At 36.3% G+C, this 15,911-nt stretch overlaps 1 protein-coding gene across 3 annotated transcripts; it reads right to left on the minus strand.

Annotated features, from left to right (window-relative positions):
- Positions 1-1,151: 1,151 nt before the first annotated feature.
- Positions 1,152-15,227, minus strand: LOC121423847 (probable muscarinic acetylcholine receptor gar-1). 3 transcript variants are annotated; one of them, XM_041619357.1, is made up of 5 exons: positions 14,960-15,227; positions 8,083-8,407; positions 5,955-6,025; positions 4,171-5,657; positions 1,152-1,473 (listed from the first exon to the last, which is right to left on the minus strand). In XM_041619357.1, exons 1-5 carry the CDS (start codon positions 14,968-14,970, stop codon positions 1,202-1,204), a joined length of 2,166 nt encoding a protein of 721 aa, XP_041475291.1. In that variant the 5' UTR covers positions 14,971-15,227; the 3' UTR covers positions 1,152-1,201. The 3 variants fall into 3 exon arrangements, with proteins under 3 accessions (XP_041475291.1, XP_041475307.1, XP_041475299.1); XM_041619373.1 differs by lacking the exon at positions 14,960-15,227 and adding an exon at positions 9,440-9,965; XM_041619365.1 differs by lacking the exon at positions 14,960-15,227 and adding an exon at positions 9,412-9,965.
- Positions 15,228-15,911: the final 684 nt, after the last annotated feature.

A 15,911-nucleotide genomic window follows, 5' to 3' on the forward strand; every position in this document is an offset into this window, starting at 1 on the left:
TACTCCATGAAGTGATAGGCCGACCTACCAGCATTCCCTTAATAATACCATTAATGATAACTCCCTTTGATCGGTATTTGAGACGACGAACGAAGAATCAATCGACTTTTAACGACTGCAATGGTAATGCATGAAGGCATAAAATCAGGTTAATTATCATTTATATAACATGAATTTTTAACATCGTGACAAACCTAATCCGACGATCTTCATGTCTGTGTTCAGATTAATAATGAAAAAGTGAAAGTTTAATAACTATGGAAAGTTGGAAACGGCTATAAATGGTAATGTTTGGGATCAGCCAATTCCTCAAAGTTGTTGAGGATGTAGGCCTATAAGGTGAGATGAAAAAATACCCGAATATTTGATTGAAGTATTGTCTACAAATTGTCTTGATTTATCGTCAAAGGAACACTATTTTTAAACAGCGTTCGTGGGATACGAATAAAAAAGGGGGAAATGTAAAAAGGTACGAATGAAAAAGGAGGCGCGATAGCTCGGTCGGTAGACAAGGTAGAGCGGGGGTTTCGGATTCCGGTGACCCGGGTTCGATTCCTACTTGGTGCGCTAGTCACCTGTGGTAAGGCATTAATCCTCATTACCAGGCCCCTCAGAGAGGACCTAAAGCCGTCGCTGGTCTTCTGGTTGCTTAAAACATTCTTGCTTTCTTAGCAATCCGGTAAAGAAAAATAAATCACCATTTCATAAAAGTGGAAACCGGGGGGGGGGGAGCTCCGTTGTATGAATTTCACGTATAACTGTGTATTAACGTATCAATCATCCAAGATAACTTAAGGTTTCTAGACAAATGATTTATGGGCAATTCCATGCTAGCTATTTTCGCAACGTTTTTCAACCTATTGTCCAAACAAACGAAGAATTTCATTTTGTTTTGTGGTAATTATAGAGTACTACTGGATAGATATATGAAACAATGACAACCAACTAACATAAGCTGTCCATGGGGGAATTAGAGGTGAAAATGTTGCGTGTCGTACGGGACATTTCTGAGTCCCGTACGATGCACAATTAAGTCAGCCATTCAGCCATAATCAAATATTTTTTGCTGGAATCAGTTTTTCACATGACTACCCACTATGACTTTATTATTGACCAAAAAGGCTTTTTCATTTCTCAAGCAATCAGCTAAGAGACTAGAAATTGTTGACAAAATGTCCCGTACGACACCCATGGAATCGCCCTAATGTGGTACGATCGTGGTTGTTTCCTGGCTTTTCTTGCACAGCAACGCTCTCATCCTTCTGCAGCGCTTTCCGCAAAACGTTGCCACCATAGCCCGGATACGACGATTGGTAAATGAGTAAATCAGAGGATTAAACATTGCATTCAAGTAGGCTAACCATGTGGTCAATATGCTGGTCCAATGAGGCGCGATGTCCATGGGGAAGAAACACGAGTGGATAACAAAGTATGGGGTCCAGCAAATTACAGCGGTAAGTACCAGCAATCCTCCTGAAAATTACAGATGAGAGTGAAAAAAAAACCGTGATTTAGAGTTATTGTTCAATTCATCATTTATTCATTGTCAAGTCAAAGTATCTAATAATAAAAATTATAATGTTAATGAAAAGAAAATTAATGATAACGACTGATGGGACCATGTTTACCGTATACCATTCTCTATTGTAAATGATGGGCCCAGTTTACGCAGAAGGTTCAAGTTCTGTGAGTCGTTTGGTATGACTCAATCTTACGCCCACGAGGAGGTAAATTACCAATTCGTCTAATGCCAACTCGTCCACTCACCACATGATATCTACTTTCATTTAGGTTAATGCCATTTCGTCCAATTAACATTTCGTCTAACAAGCATTTGGTCCAATTATCATCATCCAAACGAGCATTTCTGTGCAAACAGATTTCTGCAAGCTTTACCAAAAATGGACAGTGCTCACTCAAGTGTAACATTCTGTCAAAACATTTACTTTCATTAGATAGATGAGACCCAAACCCAAGATTATATGTGAAAAAATTACCAACATGTTGTATATTTTTTAATTCCCAGGGCTTTTTCAAAGTGTAAACTTTTTTTTGATACGCACTGTACACTTTAATCCATTCGGCCTTCTTGAGTGCTCTTTGTGATATCAAATTAAATACCCACGCACTTCTCAATCAGGATGTGATTTTTTTTTATAAATTATAAAAAACACCTCCATTATACCACGTGCTGAGAAAAGTGAACAGAAATTAAATGAAAGTATTGGCATTGGCATGATCATTCTTAAGTGTTTGTAATTTGCTTTTGAACTAGTGTCCGCATCTAAAAGCGACATCACGCCCTTTACTTGAAATGATAAATTGTTGCCGAAGAAGAACTGGCTACTTTAAGAAATCAATCCTACACAAATCTAATTGTCATTGAACCCTGATATTTTCGTTAAGATTTAGGGGGAAACAAATCAAACAACAGCAATGTAAAATGTAAACAGAAACACATATTCTATACTATAGAATTAACAAAATACAAATTTATATTATTAGTAACAATAATAATGATCATAATAATAATAGTAATAGCAATAGTAATAATATTGTTGATAATAATAATAGTTATAACAACAAGAATAATAGCTTGATTTCTTTAGCGCTATTTGACTGATCATTCAAAGCGAAAATGAAAGGTAAACGTGTGGGATTTTGCAAGAACATCTGGATGATGAAGATCTCTCAGAAACCTTGTTGGTTCAAATCGTATCTACAAGGGGTGAACGCTTCTTATGAATAGATCTACTATATAGATAGTTTCGAACAACAATGCGTTTAATCTAGCTTTCATTTGGGTGTGGCACCAATTTTCCAATCAAAACACTTCTCCCTTGTGATTTTTGATCAGATAAGTCCGCTCATTTTTTTATCATTTTTTTTTACTTAAGATTGCATTGCACATGAGCAAATTCAGTAAGCTCATTTGTTCGATTGTCTTTCCTCAAATATGTCCAGAACACTTTTGAGGTCCCAATGTGAAGATAATTTTAATACATAAAAATTTGGTAAACTTTTATGGAAGTGCAGTTATGATGAACAAAAAGTACGAGGGCCTCGGCGTCACAAGGGCGTTACCGGCCATAATAGGTCATAGACCTTAAATGCACTTTGGGAGAGTAAACCTGACACCCATTGCGTGAAGCACTTAAACCCTGGTACAGTGCAGTTATTGATCCTGGTAGAAGGGTGTTTATTAAGTTCATTTACCTTAACATTGGCAATAGACCAGAGACCAAACTTATATCATTTAAAAGCAAACATGTTATTCAATTTTGGAGCTTGGATAAATAACTTCATTCACGGACACCGTGCCCGTTTTACTTTACAGAAGAAAATGGAACAGCATCTCTCACTAAAATTACTGTGCCCTTTGTTTGCATGATGACGATGTCTGGCTGTGCAGTATTTACACATCAACTAAAAGTGATTTCGAGAATACGAGTTGCTTACTCCTATATCATGACGCATGCAGACCTACCAGCAACATTATAGCTGACCAAGTCATCCTTCAGATGATTTTGTTACAAGGAATAATAACCTATCCGATTTCTTCCATGTTTACACGATAGAAATTTCAATATGTCCGTTTACAGTACGGTCAAATTGGATCTGGCAACTGAACTAATGCATCCATGACGTGAATCTCCAAACCGTGATTTAAAACATAAAGAAATTTTCCATTGTCTGGATGGTTACGGATGAATATACACAAAACGCGTAATATAAAATAACCGTGTTTTTTTTTCTTTTGTAATATACATCATGGCAGTTTCAAAGATCAATTCTATAGATCCTACAAAACTACAATTCCTGGCCATGATGTTTCAGCTACGAGAGTGAGGAGAAAAGATTTCCTTTAGTTTAGATGTGGCAGTTGAGAACATCAATTGATTAATATGATAAACGGGATTGACGCAAGTAATTCATAAGGGCGTTCCAACGGCGTTCCAACAGTAGCTCCTGGAACACTTTAGGCATTGCCTTAAATAGGCTTGAATAGAGGTTTTCACACAGAATGCGATGAGGATATGTTTGAGATTCGCGTTATGTTTAATGTTACTGCTAAGGTTTGGTTTACTGTCCACATTTGCCATAATAGGCCTTCATGATCAAATTGTCTCAGAAGCATTTGTTAAAGATTCCATTTATGCCTATACTTACCCATGAGAGCGACTTGTTTATCGGCTGTTAAGGTGGGCCTCATACTCGGTCGTCGTGTGCTGCCTCTCTTGAGTTTCATGGTACCTGTTACACTTCTCATAGAAGACAAGCTTCCGATGGATCCCTCTCTCTTTGGTCGAACTTCGCCATTTGATGGACTCTCGTCCGAAGTCGCAAGACGCTGGATAACCACAGAAAACTGCAACCCGGGTACGCTTCGCGCTCTGACATCGTCACCATATTTGTCATTACATGACGATAGTTCACCGTCCTCATCATTCATGCAAGAGTTGTTTGGTAAGGCTAAAAGACCTGATTCAACGGTGTCTGACAGTAATGTTGCCCCACTTTCCTCGTTTTGGGAACCATATGTTGATGAGTTTGGTGTTTCAGAACTGTTCTCATCATCTGAATCTGGTAGTGGTTCTTCTTTTGAGACGTGGTCTATAATTATGTTAGGTATGATAGGATAATTAGATTCTCTAACTTGCTCCGAGAGCATTGTTCTTTCTGGACTGTGATCTGGTTCAGGATCTTCATAAACAAGAAATTCTACCACTTCAGGTGTACTGTCGTCATCACAATGGACCTCGCTTTGATTTAAAAGATCCGCGTGACAGCACTCTTCTCCGAAATATTTTATATTGGCATTGTTGTCCTCAGATCCAGAGCTGCAATTATCAAAACTGGGATCACGATATTCCACGATGTCATTTGCCGAAGCGGCCTTTCGTAGATCGTTAGGTGTCACACCCAATTTTCGTCTTGCCTTTGGTAATGAATCATATTTTGATCTGGTCTTGTTGTTGTTTTTCTCCAGTCGCTTTATCATATCTCGTACGGATCCATGGCGAACACAGACCGACAATCTTTTTTCATCTGGACCATCGTCGGTACTTGCAGAGTTGTTCTTATTCATGCTTCCATACTCGAGAGTAACAGCTTCTCCAGGAAGAATTTTCGCACTTCCCGGAGGACTATCCGTCCCAACCAGAGAGTTCTTCGGAGGGGACGCGTACCCAGAATCGTGATGTGTTTTCCCTTTGGTCGGTTCCGAGTTCTTGTGGCTTGAATCAGTAACCAGAGAGGAACTCTGTTCTTTGGCGCTTCTTTCTGCTTTGATTCGCTTCGTCTTTTTCACAGATCGTTCGGACCGAGAGAATCGTGATCTCGACCTAGACCTAAATGACTGATGAGACTGCATCTTACGCTCCTTCTTGCAGAGGTGATATACCACAAAGACATAGGATACTACCATGATAGGAATGCTGAGACCGTACACAGCGAAGAAGATTACGAAGTAGAATTCACACTTTTCCCAGACTGGTGAACAGTGGTGGGTGTCATGCATGTAAAAGTATTCTGATAGTACATTGAGGAGTGGCAAGATGGCGACTATGCAGGAGATGACCCACGTTGAGACTATCATAAAGATGGTTCGGGGGTTTGAAGGAGGGAAACGTTTCGACCAAACCACTGTTAGGTATCTTTAAAGAAAAGCGAACACATGCACAGATACGATTAATACCAAAAAAAAAAGAAATAAAGAATTCATGGATACTAGAATCGCAATATCATGTTTACCTTTTCGAATACAAATCATCAAAATATAATATACGGGTCATCAAACTTCTACATTTTCTAGGGCCTGTTGCATGCATATAGAGAAACTAGCATTATCTGATTGTTGCCCACAGCTACCAATGATGACCATAGACACTAGAGTTTTATGGCCATACAAAGTGATTTGGTTAATTGTTCAGCAAATGCTTTGGTGGACCTACCTGTCTACAGCTATCCATAGAACGGTGAACGAGCTGGCTACAGGAAAAGCGATTGAACAAAACCCGTTGAACTGTAACAAAAAATCAACATTGAAAGTGGTTTACTTTTTTTCATGAAATATGGTTCTATTGGGTATTAGTTAATATTCTTTATTAAATGATAAGACTCATTTACAGCTTTGGGTCCGTAGACCATGTGTGATAACAACATGATCATTTTTTTTCTAGCGTTCACGCATCTACATCCTGTTCCTCATGTTTACATTGTTCAACATGATATTTCCAAAAGCTTGAACTATTTTTTTTTCATTCAAAAGAGCACATTTTCAAACACTTTGTAGGAATTACTTTAAATTTTAATATGATACTGATCGAGCTGTATGATTATGAACTCAGGCATGTAGTTACCAAATGATTTTACTCAATAAATTATTTTTTAAATTGTTAATATATATTCGTCCCGAGCTTTTCAACCAACTCACTGACTGATTCTCTATATCTAAACCCCTTCCCCGCCCCCACACTGTCTTCTATTTTACCCTATCATTTTTCTCAACTTATTAATTTCCTTTTCTATTGTAACCATGTAGGGTCAGGGATACCGACCTACATGTAAGGTAGATAACCCCGGCGTACACTATACTGTTCGTTGCGATCCGAATTTCAAATAAAACATTTGATATGAAGATTCAAACCAATAAAATCTTAAGAGATGCAGAGTTTAGAATATTGGTAGGACTACTGAAATCGAAACTCAGTCTAATTTGAACCTCCTGTATAGGAAAAAAAAAATTCAATTCCAAATCGCAGTGACGTCATCATTGGCTGCGACTTGAAACCGATGTGGACTTCATTTACTCCGACCACAGGGCTTGCCTCAAAGCAAAATTTTGATATTATTATTCCTAACATATTCCTGAACTTTAAATGAAATAATTTTACTTTTCGGAATTTTCACATGTAATGCAAAATAGGATTTATTAAAAAATCCCGTCGTATCGAATTGATTAGTGTGCGCTGAACTTTGCGCAAATGATTATACACTCAGCAAAAAAAGTTCTTGGACACTTATAAAAGTTAAAATATTCCATATAGATATTTGATTAAAGGTAAATTATTGTATGTCGTCATGACCAGACAATATTCCTCTTCCAGTATGACATGACATTTTCATGTAAACAGTCATGCATGGGTGGTTATATGCTTATATGCTTTAAACAATAGCAATGTCAGTAAAAGAAAATTGCAAGAATGGATCAGTCAGTGCATGGCTGGTTACAGGCATTTAACAATAGCAATGTCAGTAAAAGGAAATTGCAAGAAAATGATCAGCCATTCTTTCAGTTGTGAAAGTTTATATGGCATAAATATCCATTAAACGATAAAAGCAAACTTAAAGTCGAATACCACTCTAAAAGAGAAGAGAAAGTAATCCAACTTGGACGCATCACTATTCCACTGGAATTTTAAGTCAAAGTTAGTCAATGAACATGATGAATTTCAGATCCGATAGTTGGTGCAGTGACAAATCGCCTTCTCAACGCAAGCATCCTTAACCTCCTATCTTCTGCAGGGGTGGTGGCCCTAGGTCGACCACTCCTAGGGCGGTCTCTAACTTCATCAGTAGCCAAATACCGCTGCTTCAAATTTGAAATTGTTGTTGGTGAAACTTGGAAATATCGAGCCACTAGTCTACATGACTGCCCAGAATGCATTCCTATTGCCCTTGCACGCTCTTGATTGGAAAACTTCATCTTGAAAGTGAGTGTCCAAATGATCCATCTCATTATGCATCCCTAAGCATTTAATTCGAATGATAACCACCTATTGAAATTGTTGAATGTATGCCTACAGGATGGCCATAATCATTATCATTTGAGTGGTCCATTTCTTGCAATTTTCTTTTACTGACATTGCTATTGTTTAAAGCATTTAACCACCCATGCATGACTGTTCACATGAAAATGTCATGTCATACTGGAAGAGGAATATTGTCTGGTCATGTTGACATACAATAATTTGCCTTTAATCAAATATCTATATGCAATATTTTAACTTTTATAAGTGTCCAAGAATTTTTTTGCGCAAATGAGTATATAACACCGTTCTTGATGACGACCTGACTTACCAGACAGAGACCTGTGTTGTTTTCCAACAATTTACCGTCGTCGAAGATGGACACCAACGCCAGCGGCATACTAAAGACTGTGATGAGCATACTAATGACGTTGAGATTGACAATGAGATGGTTGTGGAGATTCTCACGGAGAAGACGAACACGGAGTATCGTGGAGGTGGCAAGGGCATTTGCACATACAGACACGACGATGATGATGGAGAGACTGATGGCGGCGATGATGACGGTTGATAGACTGTGTTCCATGTCATGTGAATGATGATCGGTACTCGAATTTACCGATACATTCTTCGAATCCGTTGACAAATCCATGATTCTGAAATTAAATCACAATAATTTTGATAAATCAATATATCGTCAAAACCTATTGTCAGTTTACTCTTTCTCAATTCTCATTATTAGCACTGTCTCTTGTAAGGACACGCGATTAGAAACGCATTTTACAAATTAACAGTCTTAAATAGGAACATACAAGTCACAGTCAAATATAAGAGTGGTATACTTTTCAGATTCACCATTATGATGCCTTAAGGCTGATCCACAAAACACAGGTCTAGTTTGAATGTGTATGTGAAAAAATTACCAAAAAATTATATCCCTTTTTTAATTTTTACCCAACTTGCTTAACATATCGAGCATGTCGAGTGTAACTTCCCAGGTCATCCATATTCAAGTTACTTACCTTTGAGATAAAGATGATGGAAATTTATTAGATCTCAAATATTTTATAAGACTTGTTTTATTTGTTTTACTTATTATATGATTACATATACATGTCCCTTTTTGTGTATTTCTAACTTTCAACAAAATTTCGCAACAAATTGATCGTCTCCAGCCTCTAGGCCGGAAAAATAAATCGGCCATGGTGCGTTAAGCTGCCAGGAACACGATCTCCTAAGAAATGTAATAATGGTAACCAGATCTCGATGACAATTTGTAAAAAGTCACATGTATCGTGTTTATAACCGGTAATCAATAAAGCAATAAAATAACAATGTTACTAACGTATACGATGTCATTCATTCGACATGTGTGTAATCGTCAGACAAAACGAACGTTTTAACTAAGATTGAAATTGAAATCAACTATGGCAGGACATTCATGATACGTGGAGTGCATTTAATTTACCATCAGTGTCTGAACAATATGGAAGCATGGTCTCCATGTTGTTGTTTTTTCTTCAAAATATTCTGTATGTCTCTCTTTTTCTTCAAGTGCATGAAAAGAACTAATAATTTTTCAAGGACCAAAAAGTAGAACCACGAAATGTATTTTTCAACGGGTCTAAGTTCAAACGGTTAACAGATAATCTTTACTTACTAGTTACTTCGGATTATTATTGACGTACCATAAAACGACAATGACTCGTCTTAGGTGGTTTGTAGTGGACTCCTGTACTTGCATGGGCGTGAGCCTTGTTATCCATAGACCTACTTAAGATGAAACTATTGCGAGTGTATAAACCTTGGCATAGTTATCATTTAAAGCCATCCAAAACATGGTCGAAAAGTGTCCAAATCTCGAAGTATATCCGTAGGCTAATCCTTTTGCCCCGCGTGAATATTAAAGTCTTCAAAAAGTATCCAATCGACAAGGGTACGGCATTAGACACTCCCAGTATAATTCAGGACACACGGTGATGTCATTCAGTCACTGTATATTGCATTTGGTATGATGCTTACATTGCTGTCAAAACAATTAACGTCTTTATAGCGTTTATTCTAATACCAAAAAGAACTTGGCTTGCCTCTACCATAAATACGAATATTCCATCCCATTAAGTGGTTGGTCACTTCACGATCTAAAATTAACGTCAGTATCACTGAAGAGAGTGCATCATTATTGTAATCCTGTATCCACTCTGATCGTGTTAATGATCCTTTAATTAGAACAGGTATTCTTCTTTCGATTCCCCTTTCACGCTCAGAAATAGACATGCTAATGAATGATATAGAACCAACTCGCAAATTGACAATAAAAGGGAATTTTCCCGAATCAACTGCATCTCTTCATTACAAAGATTTAATCCCAATTTTTAAGGCTGTTTATCCCCAGTGCATGCAGGAGAGGTGCACAGTTTCATTTAAATATTCAGGTCGGCGATGATCATAGCGGTTGAAATACATTTATCCTTGTTCCAATGACGCAATTGCAGTTTCGGCTTTATCAACTGTGTCATTTTAAAACCAAAGCTTTATTCAGCTTTATTCGCTTCCTCGTGTTTTGTTTAATTTTTCATATTTTGTCAAATCTGTTTCGAGTAGGTGTATAGGTGCATTTCAATATATCTCTTTAACATTTTCAGGAGCAAAAAGTAAGGAAAGTAAGAACCCGCATTCCATTTCCACGGACCAAAGTGATTCATTTTAGATTGCCTCAAGCTTTGTTTTTCACTCTCTTTTTTATTTTTGTTCTTCAGTTGGCTTATGAAGTTTCCTGAAAAAATCTTGTCTTTTTCAGACGGCGCTGTCTGATTTAAACTTTGGATACACTCTAAATTACAGGGATTTAAAATAAGTCCACATGGACTGTACTTAGGGACCAATCAAATTCCGGATTTAATTTGAATCCTTAAGATTCATTTTTAAATCTCGAAAGATTTAAATTCAAATCCAAATTTAAGTCTTGGGATTAAAACTAAATCCAGAAATCGATTGGTCCCTAACTACAGTCCATCTGGACTTATTTTAAATCCCTGTAATTTAGAGTGTAGGTTTTGAATTTGGGACCGTATGCCTAACGCCTTCTGACGAACAGATAACGGTATCTTGGCGGCAATATGCATGTGACAGGACTTACACACTGTAAAAAAATATTGGGTAAATCTTTTTACCACCACGAGGGTAATTTCGCGTCCAACCATTTTGGGGCAGTAATAATATCATCTAAGTCCTTAAAAAGCGCATAGAGACGATATTCATATGGGCTATATACAAGAACTGTCTATTATATAATAACTCAATGCGAGAAGCCTATTCAGTAAGGTTAAAATATAAGCAGCAATCACTTTATAATGGGCAAAATTTTCATCACACTGGTTGGACACTAAATAACCTAATGGAGCACTTTTATCCAATATTTTTTTTAGAGTGCATTATGTGATTTAAACATAACAGTATATGCACTCCTGCTGTAGGAAAAATAATGTCATGATATTCATAAAAATGGTCCATGTACATTTAAAATATCTTGTATTTAAAAAGTTTTATTCCTTTTTTTACATTATGTTATTTCCCCCTCATCGTTTCTCAAATTGTATAATGTTTTGTATGGTTTATGTTGTTTTGTGTGTTTGTTTTGAGCAGAATATATATGTGCAGACGCCAATGACGTTCCAATAAACTCAATTCAATTCATTCATACATCAAGAAATACGATTATGCTCTTGCCAGTTATCCTGTCTCCGATAATATTTCCTTTGAATATCATATCCTTATTTCCTTGAGGATGTTACCTTTGAACTTGTGTACAATGTGTCGGATCTCAAAGAACTTGATAACTCCCGATTGTTCAATCTGAACGGAATCACAAAATGATCTCTAATTTGTCTAAAGTGGGGGGGGGGGTTCTCTCTCTCTCTCTCTCTCAGATTTTACTCGGGCAATATCAGCATTTTTTCCGTTGAAATATTTCTGGAAAAATATCAAAAGACCCCCTATTTAAACGACTTTCCGGGATTTTTTTTCCGAACCCCAAAATATACCCCCACCCCCATCTGATGCGTTATTAATGATCCAAATAGCTTGGATGAACAAACGAGAAGAGGGGAAAGAGAATGGGACGAGGAAAGAGAAGATTATGAAATGAAAAGTGTGTTACGAAAAGAAAGTGACTATATAAAGCCAGAAGAAGTGTGCAGGAAAAGAAGGCGAGGGGTATAGGGGTGGCAAAAGAATGAGCAATGGAAACATTATAAGAAGTAAGAGGATAGGCTGAGATAAGGGTTTCAGTTGTTCTTACTATTTTATTAAAAAAACATACATTCGCTGCTTGTTATAGGGATTATCACCTTGGACGATTTAGACAGCGATATGCCGACGTTTGTATTTCATGTAGTTATCTCACTCTATCAATTCATCATGCTGATAATTATGGAGACATTATTTTGCTTTGTTAACAAGTATATGGTAATTACATGACTTAAAGGGTTGCCATCTTATAGACATCGGCATAATTATACAGGCCTGCAGTCTAAACGCCAATGTGACAGCCCTTTCAGCGACGTTTAAATAATTTGAACATATAATAGCGGGACTAATTAACTCAAAAGTGTCATAATTTTAGCAAAGTGGATGATGATAATTGGTCATGATAGTCTCTTGCATGGCATGATAGTTTTAATATTCAATTATCCACTTTGGGATAGAGTGTTGCGGATAACCACTCTGCTTGTTTATAAAATTGTCATTTCCCTTTTTGCAACATTCTGAAGTATGTGTTTCCTATTTCAACGTTCAAGATAACGTCTAGGTTGTACATGTATTTGGGAATATTCATTACAATTGTCCGGATTAAAATACAGGACTTATGCAGTAAGAACATCCGAGACCTAGATTCATTTCTTAAAGCGGGTCATGTGGCATTCATAATGGCTCTAAAATGTGTTTTTGAAAATGCCCTTGTTGCTTATAAAATGTTATCCTCTTGGTTATATCAGAAGTAAAAGCTAGGATTGGAAAAATGATTTTCGGATAGAAACACATACATGGTTTTCTGCGAATCTGTTTTTCCTTTGTAAAACACATTGCAATCATGTTCCATTTTCCTAATAAGACATCAATTACTTTTTGTCCTTATATATCCGCTTTTGGGTCCTGAAGTTTGTCCATCTGTCATAATGTATATGGTAGGTATAGAAAAGTTAGAGTATTTTCATATTATGATAAGTTATTCAGATGAATTGCAAAGTTCATTATAATCTTTCCCCCTTTTCATGCTTTGGTGTTTTGGGGGGGGGGGTCATTTAAGAAAATCTTCAGAATATCCCGTGAGCTATGAATGAATTATAAGTTCACAAATAAAGTTTGTTTTGATTGGATTGGATTATCATTCATAATTATGATACGTTTCCGTTAATTGATAATTGTGTTGGACATGAATCGCTAATAACGAAATGGACTAAAAATATCATTCTAAACAAATATGATCTACTACCAAATTATTATAACGTTCACAATTTGCAGGAGAAGGATTGTCATCAGAAGCAGATTGCTTGAAAAGAGTTGATAAATATAGGTACGTAAGCCGTAAGCGGAAGAAATACAAAATAAACTGAGCCTTGATAATTGCTCTTTATTCAATCAAACTTCCTCATAATCATTAAATGCATGACCGCCATTATGAGATAATGTTTTAAGAACCTAAAAATACAAAGATTATCAATATGCATTTATATAGGGTAGAGATTGATGTTTATAGGCATGGGCCTAATTACAAATACAGCTGAATTATAACGCTATGAGTCAACAAAGTCGAACTTGGGTGTATGGCTCGATCGATTGTTTGATTGATTTGTTTGATTGATTTGATTATTTGTTTGTTTGTTTGTTTGTTTGATTGATTGATTGATTGACTGATTGAATTATTGATTGATTGTTTGTTTGTTTGTTTGTTTGATTGATTGATTGTTTGTTTGTTTGTTTGTTTGTTTGATTGATTGATTGATTGTTTGTTTGTTTGATTAACTGATTGATTGATTGGTAATATTACAATCAATATTTCTAAATGTTAAATGTTAATGTTAGTCAGACAATTGGAACTTGAGTGTATGGCTCGATCGATTGTTTGTTTGATTGATTGATTGTTTGTTTGTTTGTTTGATTGATTGATTGATTGATTGATTGATTGATTGATTGATTGATTTATTTATTTATTTATTTATTTATTTATTCATTTATTTATTTATTTATTTATTTATTTATTTATTTATTTATTTATTGATATATTACGATCAATATTTCCAAATGTTAAACGTTAATGTTAGTCAGACAATTGGAACCAAGAGTTAGTTGTCCACCGGTTAATGGGGGGGGGGGGTAAAGGGAGTTTCGGTAGGCTTTAGGGTACAAATTGAAACTTTTCTCTCAAGACAGGTTTTCTGAACATTTCCCTTGAAAAGAATATAAATGAATGATGATAGGTATCATATTATCAAACGAATTTTGATTGTTTGATCCCTGAAAAAAAAAAAAACTACTTAAACGTTTCCCAATAATGTATACATGTACGTAAGGCCATGCACCGCACATCTTACAATTAGTTTGTGAGCCGATTTTGGAATAAACCGCAGTAGAATTTCATGATAATATTGAGACATGGACTAATGTTTCAAATCATCATACGAATACCAATGTTCAAATCTGTTACTAGGCTATCATCCTTTATATTAGAATAAAAGCGAATTTGATATTTAGTCGTAATGATGTCATAGCATTCGTACGATTGGCTACGACTTGAAACTACTTTGGCCTTTTTAAAAAAAATAAAGGCTTTCAATTATCCAAATTTGTTATATTAGTATTCATGCAGTTAATTTGACCCTCAAATAAAACGACATTTTCATTCACATTTTCGGAAAATGGGCAAAATTCGATTTGTTCCAAAATTGGATCGTGGACCAAACGTGGTGTCCGGTGGCATGGAGATCGATATGCCGTTTATATAACATATTTTTCTTACTAATAAGGCACAAGGATTTAAACTACAGGTCAGCTTGATTGAATTAGGTTTGAGTGACCAGTCGCACGTACTACGTACGCACATTTCATTTCAAATTTCACATTCAAATGTTGAAACAGGTCTTTCAAAAAAAAAAAATCAATTTTTCGGCTGCAACAGACCAGGATTTATTAGAAAAAACATCACTCACCTGCCATGCATTCCCTATTTCAATCCAACGTACAGTTCAGCTCCTTACGCAAATGGATAATGAAAATGAAATCAGCCAACTATTGATTGAGCTCGGCACGGCTAAGGCACTAATTAGTAAGTGTTTATAGAAACAATGTAAGCGAGTGTGTATAATTTATGATGATTTCGTTTACAGGACCTCTCATTTTCAATATCCTTCATGGAGCACCCACGCGATATATAGCATGGTAGCCTGTATGGTAAGATATGAATTTACACGCATACTATAGATTTATCACGTTTCCGTGATGAACGTCATGTAGTCACGATTCAAAATGCTTTGCTACCCGTAAGTGATGATAAAATTACCAACGGTAATGAGACTGGTTGTTTACACCAAAACAAAAAAGATTAGGCCTATGATGTACATTCAAAACAGTATCAGATGACATTGAAAAAAAATTCTCAGGAACAGGAGAAATCATCTGGAAGATATAGGCCTATATACCTTTGTAAGCTATTTCCCTGACTCCTTCGAAATCTAGGCACTCTAATAAAACTTTTACCTATGTCAATCTGGGAGTGATTTAGTAAAAGAGGCAAAGGGGGTCTTTTTTCTGGACGGTGTTAAACAGGGGCGGATCTGTATAGGATTTTCCAAAGGGGGAAGGGGCACATTTTCCCGATTAAAATTTTGACAAAGAGGTTCTTACTTAAAAGGGGGCACACTTTGGTAAAAATGGCATACATACATCATATTTTTTTATTATGGCTCTCATGCAAAGGGGAGGGGGTGGGGGACACGGGCCGGATGTGCCCCCCCCCCCTTCCTGGATCCCCTACTGGTATTAAAGGGATGGTCCAGGCTGGAGATATACTATATCTCAATAAGTAAAATTCACAAGCAAAATGCTGAAAATTTGATCAAAACTTTTTCGGATAACAAATAACAAAGCTATTAGCATTATTCC

Source organism: Lytechinus variegatus, chromosome 1 (genome assembly GCF_018143015.1).
Source record: "Lytechinus variegatus isolate NC3 chromosome 1, Lvar_3.0, whole genome shotgun sequence".
NCBI classification, from domain to species: Eukaryota; Metazoa; Echinodermata; class Echinoidea; order Temnopleuroida; family Toxopneustidae; genus Lytechinus; species Lytechinus variegatus.

Bases quoted from the DNA above. Each gene is read 5' to 3' on its own strand.
- LOC121423847 (XM_041619357.1), bottom strand. The intron at 6,026-8,082 runs GTAAGTCAGGTC...TTTTTGTTACAG, and splicing joins ACAACACAGGTCTCTGTCTG to TTCAACGGGTTTTGTTCAAT. The intron at 1,474-4,170 runs GTAAGTATAGGC...TGTAATTTTCAG, and splicing joins TAAACAAGTCGCTCTCATGG to GAGGATTGCTGGTACTTACC.